We start from the raw sequence: 27558 nt of genomic DNA on the forward strand, positions 1-27558 counted from the left end.
CCAAGTGATTCTCTCTTCTGCATTCTTGAAATTTGCCTCCTGTTCTCATCATTAGCCACAACGCCGGGTAACTTTGACGCTGCAGACCCAAGCAAAAGCCCACTGTCACGCCCTCTCCTACCCTACCGTTTACTTGCAAACACAAAATCTCCAAATGCCCCCAGTTTTAGCTTTGTAAAACAACACAGAACTCAGAAAATCATTGATTTTCTGGGATGGCAATGGGAAATACCTATTTTCCATTAGATGGCTGCTATTTTCCTAACTCATATGGGCTTTATCGCTGGAAAAGGAAAGGAAATTAAAGCCTTCCCTGCCGTCTCGAGTCCTTTTTTGGCTACGGATTTCCTTCAGGAGAAACGATCACCTCGGCGTGCACAGCTCCGCACTTGCAGCTTTATGCAACCGCTTCCAATTAGAACAGCAGGACGGGCCGTGAACAGACGGCTTCTTCCCCCGCCACCCTCCGCGCCCACAGCTCGGCTTTGACTGAACAACGTCAAGGTGGCTTTACGTGGGAAGCGCTCAGGGAAAAGGCGGGCACTAACCCACCACCCAGAGAGGGATGGCTGGCGGACTCCAAATGGGCACTCAGAGAGGAAGAAGTGTTTTGCTTCCTAAAGGCAGGACAAGGGTCCCGGCCAGCCGCTCCCACGTGCTACTGGCCAGAAAGCAGGGGAGGACCTCTCCATCACACCTCCTGCCATCTCTCCTCCGTGGCTGGCTGCTTCTTCAGCTTAACGGGGCACGGCAAATGCCGGCAGATGAGGCGTTTTCAGTGATTCTGCTCTGAAAGTTAAATCTGCCATTATAAGATTATACTAATAGCTAAACCTCAGCTGTACATGTCAATCTGTGCGTCAGGAAGGCTGTTATCCCCCGCATCAATTTATGTTCTCATGTACATGGAAAAGGTACATAAAGCAAGTGCCACCACTGCACAATGCTGCAAATCAGGAGTTCTGGAAACACCAGAGCGAAGCCTCCAAGAGGTGATTAAAATCCCCAAATGCTGACTTGGAGATGACAGACTTCTCGCACCAGTATATGCAATTATAGTGAGCACTTGCAAAATTTATTCTCCATTAAACATGGAGCGTAAGTATCAATAAAGTTCGTTTGTCGTCTTTTTCTTTACTACCGACCTGGCCTTGTTATTAATAAAAGTAAGAAATAGCCTTTTTCATCAACATAGGAACACATGTAGATTGATGTTTATCACTGCACGGTCTGCTTAGGGCCCTTCAAGTTTGCTTTGAAGGATCACAAATTATTCACAACACAGCGGGGTTTCTTCAGTGATCACATCTGATGCATTTTATACAACATCCTTGTTTTTTGTATCTGATACCAAACCCTATAAACCACGTCATTTTATGGGGAACCTGAAATTGGATTCCTCTGCAACAGAACATTTCCTCCCTCGACTGTCTGCAGCACTTTATAAAATATTTATTGATAGGATGCCTAAAAATACGCATAGGCCAGCACAGCTTTCAGATGGATAACTATTTAGCAGCCACAGACTAGATTTCACACCACAGGGTTCTTATTAGGCATAGTTGCCTAGAAATCACACTTATTTTCTGATATATGATTATAAATATTTTCATTTAAAATGAATAATTCAGCTCACTGAACAGACAAAATTACATGACGTTTACTTTTTTAAGGTTCCCCAGCAAAAGCTCTTCTCCAAAAACATACAGAGGATGCAGGCGAACAAGTCTGCGTCTTTCCGCCTATTTCTCTTTTACTTGAAAACAGCATTTAATTACTCTTTTGGTGACGCACATCACATACCCTGGTCGAGCTCCGGCATGAAATGCAGAGATGCCATTTTGGGCCAGGCATTTCCCGGTGTGACTTCCTGCGATACTGAAAATTCCCGTCCCCTGACACCCCCTGGGCTTGGCTGCCTGCATGTGACCGAGCCTGGGCTCTTCTCCAAAATGCAAACGGCAAGGCAGCCCGCTTTCCCGGCTAATTAAGGCAGCGACAAACACATTCTCACCGCCCTGGAGATGCACGACTTCCCCAGGGAAGCACAGCACCAGGTTTTCCACCAGCAGCAGAGTCGGGCACGGCCACTGTCCCACCCCACAGTTACTTTCTGGCCGGCTCGTGCCACAGCCACGTTGGGCACGTTTCCAGGGAAGCACCAAGAAATCACCCCTGCCTCCAGAAGCTTTGGTCCAGGTGGCTTCCTCCAGTGTGGATGGAAAACAAGAGCCGGCACCTGGACATGACAAGGATGCAAGGAGAGGGCACTGTCAGCGGTGCTCTCTCTCCACAAGCACCCCTGCACTCAAGAGAGGGATCACCACGATTCCCAGTTCTATTATGGATACTGAGGGGTTCATCCTCCTCTGTTACTTCTTCAAGTTACAAACCCCTTACCTCTCTGTTATTGTACCTGTTTCTTCTTCCTAATTCCCCTGTGACACAGGGGTCCCCTCCCAGCACTCAGGGTTTCTGCTCTCAGTGGGGTTCACAGGGAACACACCCAGGTACCACCCAGCACTTACAAGAGCACAGTAGCCTGACACTGCCCCTACGTGGATTCTCAGTCCGTACTTTCCAGAAAACACGCTCTGCAGGCTAAAGACACACCTTAACATCACATAACACACCCAATCCCAGCCCTCCTGCAATCAATTTGCTAGAATATTTTACTCACAAGCACATCTGTTGCAGCGTATTTCAGCAGATTCAAGGGACCAGCTAAAAGCCCGTTGCCCACTGTCTGCAGGCACATAACGGCATCCACCCCGCGCAAAACCGCAGCATCACTTTCCCAAATGCACCAGCTGGAGGAACTGAATACAACGGAGAATTTCTGCTTGATGAGTGTAGCAATATTAATTGAGATTTAATGTTTACTTTACCTGGTTAAGCACAGAGCAAACACTAGAGAAATTATTGTGAAACAAGCAAACAAAAAAAATTGTTCAAAAGCTAATTAACAGTGGTTGAAACTTGCTTGGTTCAAACAAGATCCTGCTCGAGCAATGGACATTTTCCAGCACAGCAAATGCTTAGCCTCATGGATAAACCTTTGAACTCGCTCTGTTGTTTCAGGCACCCGAACCACTAATTAAAAAAGAATAATATAAAAGAAAACATAATCTTACCTGCAGAAGAGGAAAATGGCTAAATATTTAATTCTTCTCTTGTACACAGCGAACTAGAAAATAGGCAGGCTGAGTACGTGTGTGTTTGTGAGATTCTGTGTTTAATCCATGCGTTTCATAACGTTTAGAAAGATACAATCATTGTTTCATAGCTGTTTTCACACAGGTCACTGCTGTATGACTCAAAACTTCATTAAAGCGTCAATTCAAAGACCAGTGAATCTTTCCATATGGCTGCATTCGGCTTCAGACTGGGTGCTAACTTCAAAGCCTGCACCGCCTTTCCCATGCCAAGAAAGGTCCGGTTCTGGAGATGCCATGTGCTGCCTGCAATGGTTCTGACCTTGCCACTTTTTACTTGCAAAGGACTGTACACATTTAGGAACACTGGAGATTCAGTAAACTTATTAGTTCTGCCCCAAGCCCAAGCACTTAGATCAACCCCCCTCCCACTGACATAGTTTTATTTTGCAAAACTTGACACTAATGTAAGTCTCCCTGCTTCTTTTTACATAGGGCAAACGCCTATGACCTCCAAGAGCCTTTATCCTGTTTTATTTTTAGCCCCCCCCGCTTTGCCTGACGCGGTAAGAAAGCCACTTTGGCTTAGAGGAGCGTGAGTGGCAATGCTTGGGTGTGCAGTGGGGAGCTGGGGACGGTGCTGGGCGGACCCAAGAGACAAACAGTACTTTTGTGATAGCAGCAGCAGCTCAGCGCTAAAACATAGACTCGTGCCAGCGATAAATAGCCCTAATTATTCTAGATAAGAAAACTATCTGCAAAGTGGAATGCCAGAATCTCAGAAATACGTGCACGCAACTTTCTCATCAGAGGTGGTATCCCTTTTCCTTAAGCAGTCAGGACCTCCTTCGGGACCCATTCCATTTCACATGGTGGTTGGTCTGCTTTTCTCATTCCCTGTGTTTTTAGCTACTGGGGATAATAAGAATATGGATTAATGACTGATTTTAATGTCATGTAACACCGGTAACACATATACCATGCAGCAATTATATCAGCAACTGTGTCTATAATCGCTCTTCGAGGATTCACTATCTACAAATCTGCCACTTTGCCTTGAAAAGTACAACCCAAACCTGTCAAAATCAAACCGGATTATCATCAAAATACTGCAGAAGTCAAGAAAACAGGCTGTGGAACCATGCCTTGCAACAAATCGATATTTCATGTCATAATTTACACTGTGGAGAGCCAAAGCAGAAAGACATTTATGTAAAACAGGAACTTCCATTTTGTTGTTGTTGGGTGGTTTGGTTGTTTTTTTTTTTCTTTTCCTCTCCCAAAGAAATCCAGTGAAGCTTCAGAAGAGCCAACACCTATAGCCATACGTTTTAGGGGCTAAGCTATGCCAGGCACTGAAGAGGTGACAGACGTTAACCATGACAAACAGGAATGCCTATGTTTGACCGACGCCACTTTCGCTGTTCATCACAGGACAGATATTAAAGCACAAGGATATTTAAAAAATAAAAGAGATGAAGGACTATTTTGTATTACCACGTAAAATGCACAGATGTTCACAAAGGCAAGAACCACTTTAACCAGCTCCTCGAAAGACAACAGGGGTCTTCAGCACTGCGCACCAACTCCTGCGTCCAAGCCCGCTCTTCGTAACGAGAGCCATTTCCCCTCTAACGGCAGCATCTAACGTCTCATTTTCATTAAAGGTTCGACATTCTTAAATGAAAGACAACTAAAATAATTTCAAAAATAAACAGCAAACAGCTGGAATCACTTTACAAGAAAACTCTTCCCCTAATTACTCTTTAAATTCATCTCCCACTTCTGCTCCCCTCCCGTAATGTCAACTGGATTTAAGTGCAAGTTTCCAGAAGCAACAATGAATTCCTCTGGTGTAATTCCACTGACTGGGTCTTTAGGTCTTACTAGGCATGACCTCCGCTGCTGCCAGTGGGAATTCTACTTGGATAGAGAGCAACAGATCTACCAGCCTCCGTGTCCTCAACAGGTTCTGCAGAAGTTCAGAGCATTAAGAGAGAAGCCTCTGAATTAGGATTATTCGGTCAGTTGTTGTGCTGTCACTGAGACATCTTCTTAAATACATGGACTGCTGCTAAGAGGCCACTTTGGTAGAAAACATGGTTATTCTCGATAATAACACAGCTCATGCACAGCAATATTTCTCAGCTAATGGATGTCTTCCTTAGGATGCCTGTGAAAGGCCACCACAGAGGTCATGAGACACCGTCAGGGTCAAGCGTTCTTTGTCAACATTTTGAAACACAGATATGCAGAACTAGACACACCATGTGGCCTTTGTTACCCATCAAAATGATTTACTCTCGTTATCAAACACAAAATGGTGACGACTTCAAATACACGAGCGCTGAAGGCGGCATCGGTGACTTGAAAATTGCTGGTGTCAGGAAAGAAGCATGTGAAAAATGTCTGAGTGCATCGCTTAGGCTCTGCCAGTAACTAGCAACGCAAGTCCTCATTGCACTGTATGTGTATGCTTACGTCTTGTACTTGTAATTTGTTCGGGTCTTGCTATATTAAAACAATGCCCAGTGAAATGATAGGAAAATAAAGTTGAAAAATACATTCACCGTTCAGCATTCCTAAACAACTAATTTAACAGGCCAAATGAGCAGCACTGGCGTTTTTTCCTGCTTGAAGACATCTAGTGCATCTCTACTGCTAGAATGGTCCATCTAAAACTGTAATGCCAGAGAACTTCAGAAACAGACTGGACTTTACGATCCAGAAATTCTTTTCCAGTCTTATGTTCTCATCTCAGGTAACTGAATAATTTCCCATGTGGGTGAATGAACCACTATCAGGTTTTGTTTAAAGTTTGTGCCTTGAGCTAGACTTCCCTGTCCTCGCTCAGAGGTCTTTCTCAACGGAACTGAAATTTTGCTAGCTGGAAAAGGTGACAACATTTCTCCCATGCTAGTGATGGGTGGAGACTCTTTCTATATATTGGGAGATTCAACAAAGCCGTTCTTCTGGTTTAGATACAGCAAGGCTAAATGTATTTGACGTCCAGTATCGGTTTCTGATAAACTCTTCGTCTCCTCAAAAGCAAACAGGCAAGAAATAAAAAAATGCAAGCACTGATCCAGGCAAGCCAATCATCACCTGTAACTTCCCCAAGGGGGGGATGAAAAGAAAAAAAAAACGGGGGGGAAAAGGGTTTTCTTCTCTTCATCACAGGGTTTTGGTGTGTAAGGCCACCTTCCCGCTGAAGAGCTGTCCAGCCTGCACCACTCCCTCCCTCCCAACCGACCTCCCAGGCCCGCCGCTGTTCTAGCATGCAGGCAGGTGCCAGAACACATGCAAACACCCACTCCTCTTTCTGGCAGCTGCTTTTTGTTTCCTGGGGCCTTGTGCCTGACCGTCTTCTCAACACACACCTCAAAACGTGACCTTCCCCAGGTACTCTCAAAGATGTACAGTTTCCCAGGCTGTCCCAACCGTAAACCTGTTTGCAGGCGCTGACCTGCAGCAGAGCTGGCTCAGGAATTATTCTCACCCAGCTTCCAGCTTCTTTTCAGGTAACAATTTAGTGCTCTGCAATCACAGACTATCATAGAGCTCTTGCAACAATTCCCACTCGCTCTCCTCCTTCACACCCGGAAAACCCAATTCCCACAGTGATAAGCTTTTCAGCCTTCCTCCCCCCCCCCCCCCCCCCCCCCCCCCCCCAAGAAGGCTTATATCAAAAAGTTTTTAAGACCTTATTAAGCTATACATGTTCAAGTCCACCTTGAGTCATTCCCTTCGCAATGTTACTTTTGAGATGGAAAATGGGCTTTACGAAATTAAGGGCTCCCACAGTTTAGTGGTACATTTCAGGTCCTACCACGTAACTTTCACATTTAACAGAAAGAGCTCCTAATGGCTACATTGGGTGAGCAAAGTGGAAGGGATACTTATTTTATTAAACCTGGCAAAAACCTGGCTTTGTTTTAAATCCTCTCTCTCCCTGAACGCCTTATATTTATTGATACATCTCAGAAGCCACCCACTGAAAATGATTTCTAATGCATCTTCTGCAAGGCTGGCTGAAATACATGTACAGTTAGAAGAAACTGCTTTTAAGGAGCATCATCTTTTCGATGCTCTGGTCTAAAGGATCTCTTGATATTGGAAACTTCAGATCTCAGTTGCTTTATTTTGAGCTTGACATTCCTCACCCTTCTCCATGCTCGGCTGTGATAGCAAGCTGACCCCTTCTCCTGCCCACTTATCCACCGGCAGGAAAGTTCCCTTTTCTGAAATACCCCATCAGGCAATAGCTACCTGATTGCTTCCAGCACCACAACGGCACCTGACAGACAAACACCATATGTATCATGAACATCAGCTGAAATGATGCTTCTGTCTTCTATGGTGAACTTTGGCATCAACCAGCTGCGCATTGAGCCGCTTACCAGTTTCTCGAGGCTGCTTCTACCCCTCCCCAAACCAGCCCAATTCACACCTGCTTACGCTATTTCTTGTTATGGCTTGGGGAAACCACAAGCAGTATTTAACAGTCTTCTCCGACATCACTACAGCCCTTCCTGGGGACAAATACACCAACCCTGTACTTTCCATATTGTCAAAAACTGCTTATCTGTTTCATCCTGCATTTTGGTAAATCTCACTGTGATGCGGAGACGGACAGTAATCGTCAAGGAACGCCTGCTGTAATCCGTATGGACAAAGCCTGCCTACACCTGCCCTCTGCTCAGGTCTTGCTGGAATTGAAGTTTTCATAAATGCAGAACAAGAAGAAAATAAAACTACCCTGCAGCCTGCTGCAGCCCGAATCCTGTCCCGGTGCACACACAAGTTATCCTTCTTCTTTAGCAGCGCTATAGGGGCATCCTCCTCCTGTCTCAGAATACCACAAGGATAAACTGTAAAGTCTCTGAAGATGTTTGTTATCTCTTTCTGGAAGGTTAAGATGCCCTAGTCTTCTTAGGTTGCTTTTTAAAGGGGCTATAGGAGTTTCCAAGTCTGTTTTCCCAATCACTGGTTCATGTAAGAAATATTATAACCTTCTATGGTTTATTTAATCCTCTCCTCCCCCACTTCCAAGACACTAATCAATGTTTACTACGCTGTTTTACAGAGTGCTTTTGAGGAGGGTGTCAACCGAGAATTTGGGTAGCATGTCTGTCCAAAGAAGATTCTCTCTCTGAAACCAGATTACTCCACTAAAATCTGTTTGCTTTGTATCAGGGCTGAGGTCCACCTACGACTGTTGTCAAATCCAGCAGCTGCCCTCCACAGCTGAACCGCTGCAGAAAAAATGGCAGATTATGTGTGAAATATTTTTACAACTCTGCCTGAGTATGAAAATACGCACAAACATACTCCATGCACAAAAGGGTCTCGGTCTGAAGAAGCTGCCGATTAGCTGCCCCACAAGGCTCATTGAGAACGCTCCGTGACTGCCACAGCTGCAGCCCACAGCTGCATGCAAGAGTCCAAGTACCTGCTGAGGGACAAATCCTTTCAGCAACTTTTCCCTTTGTTGTTCTGAATAACCCTGCATCAGTTTTCTGAGCCTAAAAGCAAACTAGCGCGTGGCCTCGGGAAGGATGCCTCCCTCACCGACACGGCGTGCGAAGGTGGGAATCCAAGCCAGTAGGCTTGCAAGATCCTGGTGGCAGACGGATGGTTACAATGTATCGGCTGCTTTATTTTAAAAATACACTGAAGGCAGGCTCTTGCATTGAGATCCCTTCCCTGTTATACTGGTAAGCTGGGAAACGATCCTATGATTCTGTGATTCTAAGTGAGACGACTGCATGTGAGCTACTGGCCCCGTGTGTGACTCCAGAGGAGCAGGTATGGAGCAGGGACAGGTGCAGTGATGCTCAGCCGAATTCACAGCCAGAAACAACAGCTATAAGAAGTGACTGTTGCTCCCAGACATTTCAGGGGGGTGCTGGTTCTGAAATCTGAGTATCACGCTCAGTCTTCTGCTGTAAATGTGGTTAAAAAATAAAGAGACTGCACTACCAAGAGTGGCAGAGACAGTTTCAAGACTCTTATTTTGAGCTTTAATTGGCATGAAATTGATGCTAAGGAGAGCACCACTGTTTCCCCTGATTTGACCTCTGCCGCACGAGATAAACAAAAATTCCCTGCCAAAGACTAGAGTCTCAACTCTTAAAATGTACCTGGTAGTCAGGCAGCCACCTGCTTTGTATAGACAAGCTAATAAAATTAGAGATCCTTGGAATGCAGCCAGTGTTTTGATCAGCTCAGCATCCAGACCTGGCCAGCTCCATCAGCCGGAGGGCCATGGGCTGGGCACACACCCCACAGCCCGAAATCAGGCCACCAGCACACGGAGGACTATCGGTGGTCGGATTGATGATGCCACCCCTGTGCAGGTGTTCCCCACTGATACTCCTCTGCTTTTGTCTGGAGACTGAGAGCACCTGCTGACTAGAGCATCCTTTCCAGTATTGCAGAGCCAGAGCAGCTCACATGGAAATCAGATGCAGCAACTCATAGCTACTAACATTTCCATTAGCTCTACATGAATTTAGAAAGGGAAAAACAAACCAACCCAGCAAGTTTTTTGACAGCTGACCTCACAAATCACCACAGGTTTGAGGACCATATGTGGTGGCCGTGCCTAACTTGCAGGACCACCCTCTGAGGGCACTCGGAGACAAGACTCAGCGTATAGAGAATGTGTAGTAGTTTCCTTAAGTCACGCTCCCAAGTATTTTGCAAGGGACAGAGGATATTCCTGCCTGTCCTTTCTTGCAATACCCTTCCCAGTTATCAGCGCTAACGCAGCTGAGCATACAACCACGCAAAGCCATTCCCAGGAGGAAGGAACGCTACCTCCAAACTGACAAACTTTCACCCAAGGGAGGAGTCCACTTGACCCCAAAGAAGTCGCTTACCGAGTCGTTGACTTATTTTGGATCATACACATACATGTAAAACACTGCATCGAGAACAACTCAAATGGCACCTGGACAATGCAAGCACGATTACAGTTCTTCCAAAATATTTTATTACTAAACTCTCAACTAACATTCAGGGTAATTTAAACTCAAGACACAATTTCTTTGTTGCTCCCAATGCCCTCTATTAGATAGCTAGTCCTGTTCTGGGACACTGGTGCTAGAGGAAAAGCCCAGCAGAGAATATTAATGGGAAAAGAAAATTATTTTTAATAACTGATGATATTAAACAATGCTAATGTTTTAGTATGAGACGACGCACAATAAAAGGCAGTTTGCAAGGCTCCCCATGAATTTAATGTGGGGTAGTTAAATAGTGATACAAACTTTCTCCAAAATGCCAGAATAATGGGACTAATAACTGTTTTGCTCAATTCTTTGGATCCTCAAATTCAGTTAAAACCTAGAAATTATCTGGCATATTCGTAAATGAACGAGGAACGCAAAGTTCCCGCAAACAGAGGAAGGAACAGAGTTTCTACAGGCAAGCTCGAAATGCAGGTAATCCTGCCCTCGCACACGGGTTTGTGGGGCCAGAAAGCACCGGAGCCACGTCGCCAAGCCCGCGGTACAAGAGATGCAGGCTCTACTCGAACTCTGAAGAACACCAGCTTCCACATTGCAAGAGAACACTGTTTAACCAACATTTTTCACAGTTTCATCTGTTCTTACTCTAGTCATCAACATGGCTAAGACAACATCTTCCTATTTTGCTCGCTATAGCTCATCAGCAGTACGGGCATATGTCATGCACTAATAGTCTGATAAACAACTGAAGCTGCTCGTAGTTCACTCCAGGGAGATAATGTTATTTTTCAGGGTCATCTTCTTATTTAGTAATCTCAGATGGTTCTGTCTAATTAATCACAAATAAATGAGAATCTTCTTTTGGAACCAAAACGAATTACGGTTGAGTTAGGCTTTCAGCGGGAGTTAGTCACTTCACACTGTATTTTTAGATCATTTACCCAGATCGCTTTCAGTTGCTTTTTTTCCACCTACAACAATACCTAAGGTTGAAAAGCTGACTTTAATCCCTGAAGCCGTCTGGATACCAGGCTATAAAAGAAATAATGCAAAGCCTACTTGAGCAGCCAAGTCAGTCTCGGCACAATGCAAGGCAGGAGCAAGAGCCATGGGTCAGCTGCCAGAGCTCCTCAGCCTGCAGTGGCTGCACACTGGAAGAATGTTCCGACCATCACAAAAGCTGCTGCTCTTTCCTGGTTCAGATAAATCACCTATATAGCCATGGGGAACAGATATTACAGACCGTCTGGATGCAAGGAAATTGTCTTTGACTTTTTCAGGACTAGGCTGACCATCTCAGTCTTTTAGACTGCCAGAAAACAAAGATTAGACAAAGTGACAGATACATTCCTATGGGTTTAAAAGTTGCTATTATTTCCTTTGTAACCGTCTGCTGCACAAAACCAGTGAGATCTGAATGTCAGTCTGTATCCTTTCTGCCTCGCACATCATCACCAGTAACCCTGAAGGAGTATTTTGCAAAGGTCGCCTCTGCAGCCTTTTCAGATGTCCCCGCTACCACTTTACTTAGGGTATTCCCTTGATATCCCCAGCAGAAAGGGAATTATGTAGTGATAGAAATTTTCTGCACAGGTGAAGCTGCAAAGGGAAGAGTTCGAGCTGGTAAAGATGACAACTGTCAGTGTAGCCTAGAGAAAAATGTGGGGTCTTACTTTGTTATGCCTCTAGGTAAGAATGGTGGAACTGGCAATTTAGCACTGAAGATACGGGCAGAAAGGAACAAATTACGCTGATTCCTCTCAGCCGTTTCACGTGCCCTGAGCCCTGCCAGAGTTAGCATAAACATCTTAATGTCTGTTAAGTCAGCTAGAATAACTTCAGCAAATGGAAAGGCTCCCCTCTAAAGTCCCTTCCTAACCAAAACTGCACAGGCAACCGTAATCCAACAGGCAGTGAAGGTGCCTGGACACCCCAGGGGACTCCCGCAGAGATCTCCCGCTGGTCCAGACTGAATTTAAACTCACGTAGAGGATGCAAACTGCGTTTCACAGGGCTAAGTCTGAAGACGAGGAAGGGTGCAGTGCCCTAGCGTTGTGCCCTTTATGCCTAGGATGAGAGGAGAGCTATTTCTGGCACTGATGCAGCGTGGGCTGAAATTGGTCACCGATGCTCACGTGGGATGTGGCAGTTCCGCAGACGCAGTTGTCGGCGAGGGCCCGGGGCTGCTCAGGCTGTTCGGTGCAGATGGACATCCTCTGTGAAATCACAAGCTCCATTTTTAGCTTGGCTTTACAAACCCCTGTGAAGCTGGCATGGGCCGGGGGAAGTGAGCTTGCCCAGATTACGGCGGTTGATGTTGACGTCAACCTCGCAGCACATATTTGCATTTGGGAGTGGAGCTTATCGGAGGGTATTTTTTTAGTGGCCTGCTGTGATTTCGGCTGAGCAGTCTCCCACCCCCTCCTTACCACCCCCTCGCTGCTCTGAAGCGTGACGGAGGCTGGTTCTCTGTCAAATTCCATTGTACTCATGCCTCAGTTTCCCCATCTTTGGTGCACAACTGACATTTAATTCCAGTATCTAATATACCTGTCCTATATACCTGTGTTTTATGTTATAAAACCATGAGGTTTTGATCGCTATCATATCCCTGTTACTAAGCAATTGTAATGTGCATGAGGAACTCAGAAATACGCTTTACTCCTAAGGGCCAGATGAACTTCATTTTTGCTTCTACTCTACAATATAGTCAACACAAATAACGTACATTTGCTCGTTTTCTAAGTACTCTCGGGGCAGCGCATTTCTTAAAGACCCTTTGGTCACACAAGATAAACCAGGTCAAAACCAAAAACCGTTCTCCACGTCTTCGATGAAACTGTGCCCTGGGTGTATATTCCGCTTTGAGGGAGCTTTAAAAATTGAGAGCGGTCACAGTGCAGACACACAGCCCTGGGCTCTAACCGCCCTGTACCTGACACGGAACTTGCTCACCAACTTTGCCATCTTACCTTCAAATAATCTCGTATGCAAATTTTGAAAATCCAACAAAATCCCTGAACAATTAAGGTGAAGCAGCGCTAAAAAACAATACAAGAAAGCAAAGCGCCTCCCCAGCCTCCAGTAGGGAATAATCTAACAAGAGCGTACGTGACATGGTGTATTGTAGCCTTCGTAATGAGCATGAGCTGGCAAGGGAGGTTTGAAAATAGATAGGAAAGGGAATAAAAGAAATCAGAAGAACTTCAAGAAAGAAAAACAAACACAAAACTTGGGGAAATGTAAAAAAAATACTTTAAGCCTTTCCTTCATGTAGTTTAGTTTTTGTGGTTTCCAGCCACACCACAGCCAATAAAGAGACACCAGCAAACCAGGCACTACTGTTACTGTGACTGAAAAATGCAATTTACTCTGTGCTTAAGACCACAACTTACTATATCGCTTTCTGGATTTGTGCCAAAAACATAGAACCAGGCTCAAACCAGCAGGTGTTCTAAGGTCCTGGACGTTACAGACTATTGGAGTGAAAAATGCCTTACCAACTGAAAGCTTCCCAGCTCTTCGCTGGCAAGCAATCATTTAGTTCATGAGATGGAATTTAAAATGAATCATTTTGGTAAAAATACCATTTCGCTCATTTTCCACTTCGCTTCTGATATATTTTCAGTAACAACTGACCAGGAGATAGCTAGGTTTAGAAATCAGTTCATACATCCTTACCTACTTGGACTTCCATACTCTGTGCTATTCAGGCTCCTGCCAGGGATGTCAATGACATTAAAGTCATTAAAGTCAATAACAAAACTTCTGCTGACCTTAAGGATGGTAGAGTTTCACCTTAAATCCACCTTTTTTAGAAACCCACCCATGCTGTTGCACAGGACTAACCTGTGTGTCCACAATGTCCAGACTTCCTACAGATATAAAACACACTTTCATATCTCTGGCCTTTCCACTTTTTTTTTTTTTTTAAAGGTTGCATGCATTTTTTCCCTTGTGCACTCTAATGCATTAGTAGAGACGGGGAAAAAAAAAAAAAAAAAAAAGTATTTCTTGCTAGAAGCAATCTGGAGGTAAGGGGACTGAACAATAATTTGACCTTCTTTACATGTCCCATCAAAAATTAACCAGCCTCAGCATGTGGGCTGCCCAGAAACAATGCCAACAAGTATTCCTTTGGAGGAATGATGGACAAGTAACTGCAAGGGTTTCGTTGGCTGCCTGCACAGCCATCCCATACCCTATCAAAAAGCTGTTGACTTTAAGTTTTGCCCTCGGCCCCTATGTTATCTCATCTTGATACAGAACCTAGATTGGAAGCCCTACCTGAAGTTTCACCCGAAAGGGATTGCAAGATACGATCAGAAAAAAAAAAGATTAGCCCTACTTAACTGTGTGTGACTATATAGCTAAACCTAATTATGCATCCCACAAAGAAAAAGTACAATGCAGATGTAGACAAAGATAAAAAGAGAGAGGCAATGCAGAAAAGAACAGCAAAATACTGTAATCATTGAAGCTACCCCATGAGAGCAACCCCTTGTGCTTTTGAGACTCTTCCTGGATCTGCTGCTTAGAGCAGCTTGCAAGAGCAGGACAAAACACCCTATGGATTGAGAAACCATGTCAGAAAGGTAAGAACAGAACCACAGAGCTGGAAATCCGAAGTTACTAACACCTGAACATGCCAAACAAGTGTAAAATTATATTTTTGTGTGGGAAAAACTGATCAGTGAGTCGCTGAAGAAAGCTTAGCTAACTCTTAAGAATTAGTAACGTGAAACAAATAGAATGACTTAACTTTCTATTAATATGCGCAACTAAAAATAATTATAAAGTATCTCAAGCATAATCAAAAAGTTATGAAAACCATGTACTGTTTATCACAAGTTCTAACTGTCAAGCTTCTGCTCGGCTGGGACTGAATGTGATGTTTTCTTCAACTATTTATCTTAATGATTTCTTTACATACACACAACCCAGCCGAGCGGCGGGACCATCCCTAACGGTGTGAAGACATGAAGGGCTCTAAGGAGAGGAACCGACCGCTCTAAGCAGTGGCAGTGGGTGACCCAAGGCAGAAGGGTGCCAGCAGAGTGAGAAATCCTTTGAGGACACGGAGCAGCTACAGTTTACATGGCTGTTGAACAAAACCACCATGATTTTCAGCAGCTGTGAAGAGAGAAAGGGCAGATGAACAGGTAGCGGTCCAAGATGTCCTAGAAGACATCTCCCATTTGGACTGCAGCAGGTTAGAGCGTTCCCTCATCCCTGTCACCACACCCCTCGTGTTGGTATTTTTCTTAAATCACCTACCTGGGACAGAACCACGCTCAGCAAAATGTGATTCTTATTTTGAATCATCAGTATTTTAGTCTTTCCTGCGCATCTCTGTTCCTTGGTACTCCACCTGGGTACCTTTTGTGATGGCAACAGAGGATGGCTGAACCTCCTCCACCTTCCCTACCTGCAGCAAAGCCACGCTGACAACTCTTTAACTTTTTATGTCATCTCAAAGGCACAAGGTCAAAAAATAAATCCCCTCGCACTGTGACTGGGATTTCTTGCTAAATCAGCATTACTCCAAGACATAAAGCACAGCTGAGTTTTTAAACATTGTCCTTAGGCTGTTTGTCTCCTGTGAATTCCTGTTGAATATTGATCTTGGATTTAGAGGTCCAGCTGCCCACCTCATCAGGTCGCCCCAGTGCGTACAAACTTGACCGATTGATGGGTTATTCCAAAGGCGCAGATACTTCAAGGACTAAAAATAACCTCAACAACATCAACTTTTCTTTCCTTGCTTTATGCCACAAGGCTTTAGATAAGAGTGTACCTTTACAGAAATACAGGCTTACCTTCAAGGTACAGTCACAAACCAGATTTGTGTATGGATTTATTTTTCAGACACAGCTAAGGCAAATCTGCCTAGCCTTACTCATAATCAATCTTAAAAACACCAGCGAGATCACTTGATATTAAACTCGAGACCAAACGTTGGCTTCTGAGATATTCGTAACGCCACAGACCTTGTATTAAGCAAATGGAATTCATTTTGTGGATGTTATGGGGATGCATCTCTCCACAGGTGAGCTACCATCTAGGCGGTTTAATGGATTTAATGGACAATTCCTCAGATGCCCTGGCAATTACTCCTGTGCTGACCTGGAAGGATCATTAATATTAGGGAGTTGAGACGCAATTCAATTTCCACTCTGGCTCAGCCCTCAGCCTCTTCCAAGTAGATGCTGTCAGCTGTGTCAAATTATATATGATGCCTGGGTGATGTGGAAGACTATTAGGAACAGAGCTGGGAACGGCAAACTGAATTCACAAAAGTTTTCAGCCTGAACTTGAACAGTGGCCTGAGACCAACAGGCCAGAACTATTTGGCATGGGAAAACTCTTAACAACCACCTGAAATATTTTTTTTGGGGGTAAAACACTATGGGAAGAGCAAACCCAGGTATGGATTAGCCCGGTGCAATGAGAGAAGAGCTGCTTTATAGAACTGCATATCGAGAGATTCAAACGCACATGGTTAAAAAAACCCCAACAACCAAGCCCTGGCTTGATGGCAGAACTCTGAGGAACCCCAGCTGGCAAATGCGAACAGGACTGTACAACACACCCGGCACACCAAAGGGACAGAGCTTGGATCCTCAGCCCCAAAACTGCAGTGGAACCCAAAAAAAAAAAAAAAAAAAAAAAAAAAGCTTAGATCCAGGTCAGCAGGTAACCTTTTCACAGGCATGAGAAAACCCCCCCCAAACCGCAGCTCCTCTCAACACCACAACCTGGAAACTGGGATCAATCCGGCCAACCGTCTTCCCCACTTCGTTATCCTCCGAGTCATTCGAAAGAAAACAACATAGTGGGGAAGCTTTTCCCCCTTTCCTTTCTGTCTGATGGGAGGAAAACCAGACATTTATGTACAGACAGAAGCTGCTGCTCCCTTGCTTTCGAAAAGCCCCTTTACCCCTTTGGGCAAGCCTCGTCCTCACCTTAATCCTCGCTCACTATCGCGATACCCCGTCCCAGTCCCACCTGGCGCCAGCTCTGGTTTTGCCAGCAGAATCCCCAGGGCGTACGCAGGCGCGACAGTGCCACGGCGTTTTAACTCTTCTTGGGGAGACTGGGGGAGCCAGAGCAGATCACAGAGCTCCCCAAAGGGGCCGAGCGCTCCCGCACAGCCACACGCCTTGCTCCCCTCTGCAGGTAACGCCGGCGCCTCTGGAACCCGAGCTCTTTTAAATTAGATGCCTTGGAGGTTTGTTATTAACCATTGAATAAATAAACAAACAAATAAATAAATAAAGGAATGAACACCACCACCACCGCCCCCCCCTTTGCTCTCCAGTGTCAGAAACAAGCAGATAAACCGTCAACCTTTAAAAATTACACAAACACTTCCATTGGCATAAACATGCAGCGATTTTTCCCCTCCCCCGAAAGATTAGAACGGACTCATTTAAAAATGAAGCTACTTTGCATTATATATCACGACATATTAGTCCATCAGATACAGTCATTCATTATATGCAATTTTTCTTATCAAAAACATGCATATAACTCACAGGAATTCCAGTTGTGCAAATGCCCACTGAAAAAAAAACCAAATCAAAACAAATACACACGTACATACACACACACATACACGCAGATCCTGAGCCCAAATGAAAAGCATGCATGGTCAGGGTTTAAGCATCATTTAAGCCAAAATAATTGCTAGATTATTCAAAAGAAAGCAGCCTGGCAATTATTTGAAGCAGTTTTTATTCATGCTTTTATTTGATCCTTCTCAATTTGCCTTTCCTTTATACTCGTTTGTAGCAACCATGCTAAAACCCATCTCTATTTTAGTAAAGAAGCAAAAGAGAAAAAAACAAAGCATCCATGCTCTGGGTACCAAAGCGTTATTTTCTTGGAGCAGAACAACAACAACAACAAAAAATTAAAAAATACAATTTAAAAGCTTTTCTATATTTAAAACAGATATCGTGCAGAAATTTGCTCTTAATATTAATGACATGCAATCTCCAAGGAGACATATTCTAATTTAAAAAAAAAAAAAAAGTCATTTTCAGTAATCGGTGCAAATGCCTTTTTTTTTTTTTTTCCCTTTCTCTCCTTTTCTTTCTCTTTCCTCCTCGCTGTCAGACTAATGGTATCTTAAACCCTGCATGCTGCAGTGCTTCGCCTGCGCTCTGCATCGGCAGTGAGAGAAGAAGCTACCTGAGAGTTTTCACAGTGCCATCTCATATCCATGTCTGCCTGGCTACCCTGCGTGCTTATAGCTTTTTTTTTTTTTTTTTCCTCCCCTTAATTCTTAATGGAAATCCTAGGAAATTTTAGTCCATCCTCTGAAATCAATACTGGTGACAGGCGCGCTGCCTGCCGCCGCGGGAGCCGGGGATGATGAATTGCCTGCGCATCCGCCCGGCCTATCAGTGCCCGGCGCACGGGCGGCGGCGGCGGCGAGGCAAGCCAATGGCCGCGCCGGCCGCGCAGGGGGGCGCGCAGCGGGGCGGACACTGCGCGGAGCCGCCGGCGGCAGCCGCGCTGCCGAGCGGAGCCGAGCGCGGCCGGGCGGAGCCGAGCGGAGCCGAGCGCAGCCGGGCCGGCCCCGCCCCGCCGGGCAGGGGGCAGCGGGCGGGAGCGCGCATTCCCCGCGCGGCAGGGATGGGGGTGGGGGGCGTGTGAGGGGTGGGGGTGGGGTGGGGTGGCGATGTGTGGAGGGTTTGTCTGTGGGGGCGGGGTGTGGGGGGGTTAGGGGTGTGTGTGGAGGGGGTGGGGGGGGGGTGGAGGGTGTGTAGGTGGATGGGGGGGGGGGGGGGGGTGGATGTGGATGGGTGGAGGGTGTGTGTGTGTGGGTAGGAGGTGGGATGGGGGCTGTCCAGGTGGGTGAGCGCGGGGGATGGGTGGCGGTGTGTGGAGGGGTGGGTGAGGATGGGTGGAGGGTATGTGTGGAGAGGGGGTGGGAGTGGGGGTGGGGGGTGTAGGTGGGTGAGGGGGGGGGCGGCGGTGCGTGGAGGGGTGTGTGTGTGGCTTTTGTCATTGCGGTGGGGTGGCTCAGGCGGTGTGACATCAACATGTGACACCGCGGCAGCGTCATCAAGCGCTTTAACAGTAGAGGTCTGAAGAATAAACCACAGACACGCTCCACCCCCCACCCCACCGAACCCCACAGGATGGAAGCATTCCCCTTCATTTCGGAGCCACCCCGTGTGTGACACCCACAGTGTGGCAGGGTGGCATCTGGGCTGCCCCCTGGACCCCCACCTGCCATACGCACCCGCCATCGCCATGGCCATCACCCACCCAGCACCCCGAGGTGCTGGGGCAACCCCAGCAAAGCAAGTGACCCGCGAGCACCGTTCAGTCCAAGTGCCGACGACCCCCAAACCCAGCCGTGACGCCCAGCCCACCTTGGAAGCCATGCCTTTGAAAACAGTACAGTCGTATTTTGATTTGTCCCACTGCAAATCTTTCCCCCCTTTTTTCCCCCATTTTTAACTTCACCATTTTAGCGAATCCAAACAGTTGCAGGAGTTAACAGTTGCCAGGTGCCAACCGTAGTGTCCTGCAGGGCTTTGCCGACACTGCTTTCAGTAACGGACAGCCGTGCTAAGGAGAAGGACAAGCACGGTACGAAAAAGTCGCGTGAAATTGCCTTTGCAGCTCCCCTAACGGCAGCTCGCAGCCGATAAGGTTGCCCTGACAGGCCTTACCCTCTTGCGTGCAGCTCAGCGGCACCAGTTTGCATCTTTCTGAAGGCGTTTGGAACGTGCAACACCATTCGACAAACCACCCCTCCGCAGGCGCGTTACGGCTAACGGCCAAAGCACACGGCAGTAAAACAAGGCGAAGGCTGCGGCTCCATATCCGTCAGCACAGAAAACCAAACGGATTGGTAAGGTCCCGTCTGCAGGACAAGCATCTCCCTCCTCTAACCCCAGACCCACGTTCCACCCAAAGGTGCGTGGCTCAGGGTATTTGGTAGCCTTGCATAGTAGCGCCTTGATTTTTAATGTACAGTTATTACATTTTAAGCCCATGTAATAGGTGTCTGCAGTTTTCCTTTCCCGATGAACTGAAGAAGAACCCAGCGCAGTGGCAGCTCGGTGGCTCCTTACAGGACACGGGGGCCGCCTACATACACCCACGAGGCTGCAATTCAGTCCCAACAAAGCGGATGCTGAACGCAACGCCGCGATGCTGAACGCAACGCCGCACGGCTCGCTGGAAGCGGCGGGGCTGCCTGTCCAACACGGGGCTGCGTGGCGCTCGCTGGAGAGAAGTTGTTGCAGCCCTCTCCAAACTAGCCAGCTGCAGCAAGGTCTTTTACCACCTCACACCAGCACACTCTTCATGCCAGTCCCTCTGCTGCCGCCTTCTCATCTCTCCCCACCCAGGGCATGCATTTTCTGCTTCTTCTTCAGCTGCTCCCCCCCCATCGGCTCTCAACCACTTCACAGAACCAGCCACAGCTGCACCTTATCTACATCGGCCAACCCACCGCCCCTGAAGCCAGCCCACAGCTGTACGTTATCAATGCTAATTAACCCAGCTTCATTCCTCTACAATAAGTCACTGCCCTGAGCCTCTTAGAGAGGCAGGAATGGACTCTTGGCCCTGAGGCTGGTGACCTTCAAGGCACCGTGCCAGTTCTACACGTTGTTTCCCAAGTTTGCTTTCTTCTAGTGTGGGCCAGCAAAATTTGAAGGTGCCCTGGAGATGGATGTTGTATTTTGATAGGTCCCCCCAGCTGGACATCACTGAGCGTTTCCACCCAGAGCACCCTTGGCCCGCCGAGGAGCACCCTAGAGACCCCCAGACCCCACCCCCCCCCCCCCCATCCCCGTGTGAAGATGGCAGAGGACACAGCCAGGCCATAACGATGGGGGCTGCTTGTGCGATGTTTTGCTGCAGGGGTGGCAGCGGTCAAACCTTCCAGCCTTTTCCGTCCCTCCCTTCCCAAGGAGCAGGGCAGAGCACAGCCAGGGCAATGCTGACCCTTTGCAGCCCCGCTCCGACTGCCCTGGTGGCACCGGCGTCCCTGGCTCTGGGTTGCCTGAAAGCAAATCCTGCCAAGGCTGTGTCTGCAGTGAAAGGAGTTCATCTGGGGGGCAAAACAAACATGGAACCCGCTGCTATATTCATTAAGAAAAAATATCTAAATGAGGATACTAAATACTGTTTCAAGTGGTCCTTTCACATCCATTAAGTCCAGCTGTCATCAACCCCAGCATGCACCTTCCTGAAAGACAGGACTAAATTATCTGTGGTATTTGGCTCGAGGCACTTTTTGGTAGTGTGATTCTACCGTAGCACCGTTAACAGTAACGGACTGTCATATGTGTCATGTGCGGTTATTCCAACGTAGCAATAACAGCAATGGTATAAGGGAAGGGTGGCAGATCCCGACTCCTCCCAAACGCTGAGCGGCTGTCTGTGAGGATGGGATGCTCTTTGGGAAGCCTTGCCTTGAAGTGCTGGCAGAAATGCCGCAGAGTGCGGCTTGCCGTGAGCCACGCTAGGTCAGAAAGGCGTAACGCACAGATTCCGGGAGCCCAGCGACACCCAGCTTGTAATGGAATTCCTGCTGTTGGAATACCCCTCCATCTAACCAAGTTCGGGGTGTTTTTCTTTGTTTTCCATGGAGATGCAGCTGTATGTGTGTCATGGGCGACACTACTACAGCGTGATACAGAGATACAACAGACATTGTGGTTGGGACAGATTTTACCCAAAGGACGTGAAGACATTGTAAGCGTTATGGGCTTAGTAGGGCAAAGCAGTTAGAAATGCACCTGACTTTACACTCAGGGACTCGTGAGTTTACTTTAAGTAGATTCCTGAGTGCTTTGTTGAATCAAGTCCAAATATATATATAAAAAAAATAATGCTAAATTCAAAAAAGCGATGAACTTGAATTCTCTTGAGTACACGCTCTCAGGCTGTACATGAGTTTTCCTGAATATATATACTTCGCTAAATATATACAAAATACTGCTCAAACCCCTGCTTGTTGATGCAGCGAGGGACAGGAAATGAGTAGTATGGCATGAGTAGTACCGCATATATTACATAGCAAGGGACATTGTGGTAAGTATCACAAAAACAAATCTATATAGTTACTAAAATGCAGAACCAGCATTATGCAGCATTAAAATGCAGAACCTACACCAAAAAAATGACATAAAATCCAATACACACAACGGAGAACAGAAGCCAAACCTGAGATCTGATTTAATTCTAAATACGCTACACATTTCATTAACTAGACAAGAACTGTACAGACATACCATCATTAAAATCCTTGCTACTGCACAGAACAGGCAGTTAAAATTATTGTAATTGATCTAGGAAAAAGATCTACCCAAGAGCAAGAAAGCCCCCCCTTTTTTTTCATTTTTTTTTTCAGATACCATTTTATCAAAAAAAAAAATTGCACCTACAATTCAGACAGAGGTGGAAGTCTTAAGTTCTTACACTTTAAAGCTAAGGGCGGGCACAAATTAAGCTTTTTGAGATGAGAATTAGATTTTTTAATACAGGATTAATCTCTGCACGAACAAATCACATACTTAAACTTTGTGTGATGAAACCCCCAAACCAAAGCCAGAAAGCACCGGACAGTCTGCAGGAGTTTATCAATACGCGCATCCATGTGCACACGTAGCTGCAACCCTCGAGAGCTACCGTACAGGCTGAAGCACAGTAACCACCACTTGTAACGCTCTTAACAAATGTGAAAGTTATGTGAGTTTCAAATATAAACTTCTACGCGTCCTTGGGGATTAAATTGGCATTTTGGCTTGAGAGTAGCATCACTGTCACGCTCAACGGCCCCCGCTGACACCCAGTCACCTCTATGGGAAACATTTAACAGCTTTGAGGTGTGCGTGGATCTGCAGCCTACAGTGAGTTTTACCTTTGTAATTACCCATATGCAAATTCATTCCTGTCTGGAGAGGGCTGGCATTAAGGAGGTAGCCTTATGCTTTTTACAGAACCGGGACAGAATTTGGGATGTCATCAATGTGACACCTTCTTTGCTTTGCCCCTGCAGACTTCTGCCAGGCTCCGCTCTGCTAAACTACCAAACTCTGGGAAATAAATGCCAGTGTCAACACTTTCTGTCATCTGTGTAACACTCGGTGCACTCTGTACCTGTGACAAAATAACCCCCTTCTGGCAGGAGGTCTGTAATCTCCTTCCTGGAGGTCTGAACTTTCCCATCACGCCGTCAGCCAAACGGCGCCCATCAGCCCGCCTGGCAGGCACCTCTGTTCCCGTGGATCGTAGGGAAACAAGCTCGACAGTGATGAAAACCTTTAAGAGAACTGCATTCCACTGCTTGAAAGGTCAAGATCCTCCCTCTTCTTTAAGCAAATGGAAGCAGAAAAACTGTCGTCAGAAAAAATTACCCTCTCAAGAAACCATAATTTAGATCAATCCTACCTGTTTGGAACTAACAGCTGCCATCAGGCTCTAGTCCCAAAGCCCGTACTGCCAAGAAACAGATGAAATGTACTCGTTTTGCTGGGCACACACATATTTTCGTTCTCCGCTTCCGATTACCTCCTACTTATTTTCCCTACCTTTTTTTCCCCCTGGTCTTTCCAAATACTTCTACACCTGGTTAATCAACACATTCATAATAATACACAGGGAAAACTTGATGATATGCAGCTAGTATGCTAATTATATCGGGCACCTTTATTTTGTCTCAATTGTCTCCATAAATTACATTTCCTACCTTTGCAAATATCAACACTACCTGATTGCTCATACCTTTCTGGTTTAGTCATAAGTACTTGGTGCTTTATCTAGAGTGGAGGGGACAAATTACACGGCAAGAGACACAGAGAGAGACCGAGGAAGCGGGAAGAAGTCAGCTACTTGTATTGAAATCTTTTCAAGGATGATTAAAAGTAAACAACTGCAAACCTCAGCATTTTTGAAAAGGCAAAATTAAACACGGGTGGAAGGTTGTTTAAAGCTGAACACCTGTAGAAGAAAGAGGAACAAATTTTGTTCCTCGATGGATCCTATGGTCAAAAGGAGATACTGAAAAACAGCGTATGATACCCTTCGGGGGGGAGGGGGTGGTGGTAAATAAATAAATATATAAACATAGATAATCAAAGACTGCATGAGACAAACAAGCTCAGAACAGCATTCTGAAATCTGGAGGTATTGTGCCCACGTTTTGCTAATAAAATAAATATAAAATCAAATAAATATAAAATAAAATAAATACAATAAAATGCTAAAAATAATCCAGAATGACAATATCTAATTATTCACAAAGAGCCATTTTGCCTCTCTAGCTACACAGAGATACCAGGTGTGACGCGCAGAAAGTACTCACCCTTGGTATCCTGTGCGGGCTGGGAGAAAGAGGTTTGACCCCCTTTTTTTTTTCAATCTGGACAGTATTAGGGATGCCTTAACTTGCACCTGGTTTTCACCACCTAAAAACTCACAAAGACATCACCTGCCTTATTTCTGCCCCAGCTGCACCTCTGTGCAGGTCACAAGGTCCTAAATGAACCAGCCCCAGGTGCCGGCAGGGATTCCCGGGACCCTGCCTGCTTCTGGGGGGGCAAAGGCAGTGCAGAGCAGCCACCGACCAAACCTCTGTCCTTTGTTATTTCCAACCCACCGCAGTGATTTTACGGGTGCTGTTCTGGTTTCTGTGGGTGTCAGCTGGAGCCCCAGGTTTATTGGGGAACCTGAATTATCTCCGAAGGCTCAGCAGGATAGGTGAGCCCAGGGAACAGGGTCAAGCTTGCCATGGCTGAGGCAAAAACACACTCCTAAATTGCGTAAAGGTTTTCTCCTCCTGCAAAGAGCAGCGGGACCCAAAGGAAAGGGGAGGAAGAGCTCCGGTGCCTGCAGCAGCACGCCAGCAAGGTGTGTTTTCCAGAAGATACAACAAGAAGTTGCAATGGGGTGAAAGCAGAAGTCAGGAGCCGGGGGGCAATGAGAAGAGCAAGCCCCACATATGCCTTTTGCTCTGTGCCCTTCGGCATGTCCGAGGTCACGTTTGCTTCCCCCAGCTAAGACCAAGCAAAATAAATAAAGAAAAAAAGTCTTTGTGTTCTTTCCTCCCGGGTACAGCACGCGCGTCTGTGTGTGCACAAATAAATAAATAAATAAACCGGGAGCAACTGCAGATGGGGATATTCTGCAAACAATAAAGCTAGTTATACCATCGATACCTTTGTCAACATTCGATACTGTTTCAGCACGATTGTGTGTTTCAGAGATGATGACATTCACAGGGATTCTCTCATCAGCTCTGGCAGGGTCAGGAAAGACTTTCCCCCCCGTGTCAGCCTCCTCTGTGGGTGACAGGGCCAACTGCCCCCGCCAGCATCTTTACAGATGGTGAAACGCGTACCCTAAGACACAAACCTGTTGCACCAGAGAGCAGAAAGAAAGGTGAAGTCTCAACTTCCAGCATATTTTCCCCAGGCGTGGCTTTGCCCTGCTCCATCAGAGCTAGCTTTAGCAGCTGGGGAATTCTTGTTGCAATTTCAACATTTATAAAATGGTTTAGCAGAGCAGAGAACGTCATATACTGGCTTTGATTGATCTTGATCTTCGCGTTTCTAAAACCTTGTTGTTCAGAGAAGATTGATATGAATACATCATTTGTTCTACTTCAAAATCATACCTTTTCAGAGACACCCACATAACTTAGCAATAGATGTACAAATGCATTAATTTTTGGCCTTGCTACATTTTGCAGAGTGGGAGTATAAGGAAAAAAAAAAAAGAGAATGTGAAACCTTCCTTCTAAATTAAAGGTTTCATATCCTAATAAATAATTTCTTTGGCTGTTAGTAAACGCTTCCATTATCCCCTAATGCAGAGAAGCCCGCCGAGACTGGGTGGCTGGCTGCTGCTTGTTTAATCAGAAACCTGTTGTGACTGTCCCAGCAGGTAAACAGCAGAGCCTGGGCTGCCTCTTTCCGCTGCTCTGTGGAAAAACAAAGCAGCTGTTGACAACCTACGGAGGCTCCCACAAACGCGCGGACCCCGTAAAGCGGGGTGTCCCTCAGCGCAGTGATGCTAAGGGCTTCCTTGAGCCCCTGGCTTGGTTGGGATGGGAAGGATAGCTGGGTGACAGACGCAAGCAGTGGCTGAAGGGAGCTGAGCCTCCCGTAAGCTGATGAGGATGGCAACACTGAGAGAGGAACCTTCAAATGAAGAGCTAATTAATGGGTACGGTTGTGTGCTGGTTATCAGGAGGGCTTTAATTACAGGCCTAGAGGAAGAGTGCAAAACTAATGAAGGAATTCACATTTAGCAGAGAGTATCTCGCTCTGACATCAACCTCCGGGTGATGGGAGATGAGGAGACTGATGGGCTGACAGGGCTGCTGGCATCTACGAAGCACAGGGCTGCTCACCTGCCTCTCTGCCAGCAGCCCGGTTTAAAAGGGAAGGGGTTTTACCACGGAGGAGACCAGAAGGCAAGCAAGAAGAGCCATGCAAACGACACCACAGTCAGCTCAACCCACAGGCAAAATTAAAAGCCATGGGAACCACTTCACTTCTGAATGAGAAACTTGTATTCTATAAAAGAGCATAACAGAACAGGAAACTGAGCTTGGTACTTGGGTAGCTCTAACAAAATGAAAGAAAGAAAATTCCCCCACAAAAAAAAGGAATTTGAATACTTCATGAAAATTACGTGATGTTCACACTGTACTTAAATTACTGTTTTGGCTCAGCCACTTTGCCATGGGCAAGAGCTATACAGAGTTGTTGTTGGGTATTAGTTGTTTTTTGTTTGAAGTTCATAGAATTCAAAGAAAGACATTAGGGGGAAAAAAACCCAAAACCCTAAGACAGGCATGCAGAGCCCATACAAATTCATGGAAAGACTTTTGTGGATCATGGCAGAGGCATTAAAGGGCTGGGTGAGAAATCCTGGTCCTTCTGAAATCAACAGCAATTCTCCCAGGATTTAAATCTTTGTTTTTTTCCAGACATCCCAGAGTCTGTCCTCTGATTTCATACGTCTCTGGGAAGCAGAGTCACCTACAAGCAGAAGTGAGAGGTCCTCCCGAGAGCAGCGTTACCATCACCTTGCCAGTCAGCGTTAAGGAAGGAGGAGAGGATGCTGGCACCATATCTCCTCCTGGGCAAGGCTTCTGTGCTTGTAGATCTGCATCTTTAAAAATTTCACGCACATCTTTAAGATGAGTGCTGTTAGAGAAACTGGTTTGAAGGTGGAATACATGCTATGCATTGTTCTTTATGGAAGACAGAGATAATCTGGCATATTGAATGAGTACAGAGGCATGTGGTGCAAGTAGAAAGGTTTACCTACCTACTGGTGTTCACCATTTTTCAAGCTAAAACTCTGACACACTATTTATATTCATTTCTATCGGTACATACCTAGTTAAAACACAAATTAGCCTTAACTTTCATTTCATTACA

The 27558-nt window shown here is 46.1% G+C and overlaps 1 protein-coding gene across 28 annotated transcripts in view; it reads right to left on the reverse strand.

The window, feature by feature from the left end:
* The window catches only part of NRXN1 (neurexin 1), a 725766-nt gene that overhangs the window by 38219 nt on the left and 659989 nt on the right, over nt 1-27558 (reverse strand). The window contains exon 1 of one of the 28 annotated variants that reach the window (XM_040611890.1): nt 18326-18558. The exons of 26 other annotated variants lie outside the window; for them this stretch is intronic. In XM_040611890.1, coding sequence (XP_040467824.1) covers nt 18326-18358 — 33 coding nt within the window. In that variant the 5' untranslated portion in view covers nt 18359-18558. Of the gene's footprint in view, nt 1-18325; nt 18559-27558 lie in introns of those variants that run through there. One more of the 28 variants, XM_040611889.1, reaches the window with a different exon arrangement.

The sequence above is a fragment of the Falco naumanni genome, chromosome 12, assembly GCF_017639655.2.
Source record: "Falco naumanni isolate bFalNau1 chromosome 12, bFalNau1.pat, whole genome shotgun sequence".
In the NCBI taxonomy this organism is placed as follows: Eukaryota; Metazoa; Chordata; class Aves; order Falconiformes; family Falconidae; genus Falco; species Falco naumanni.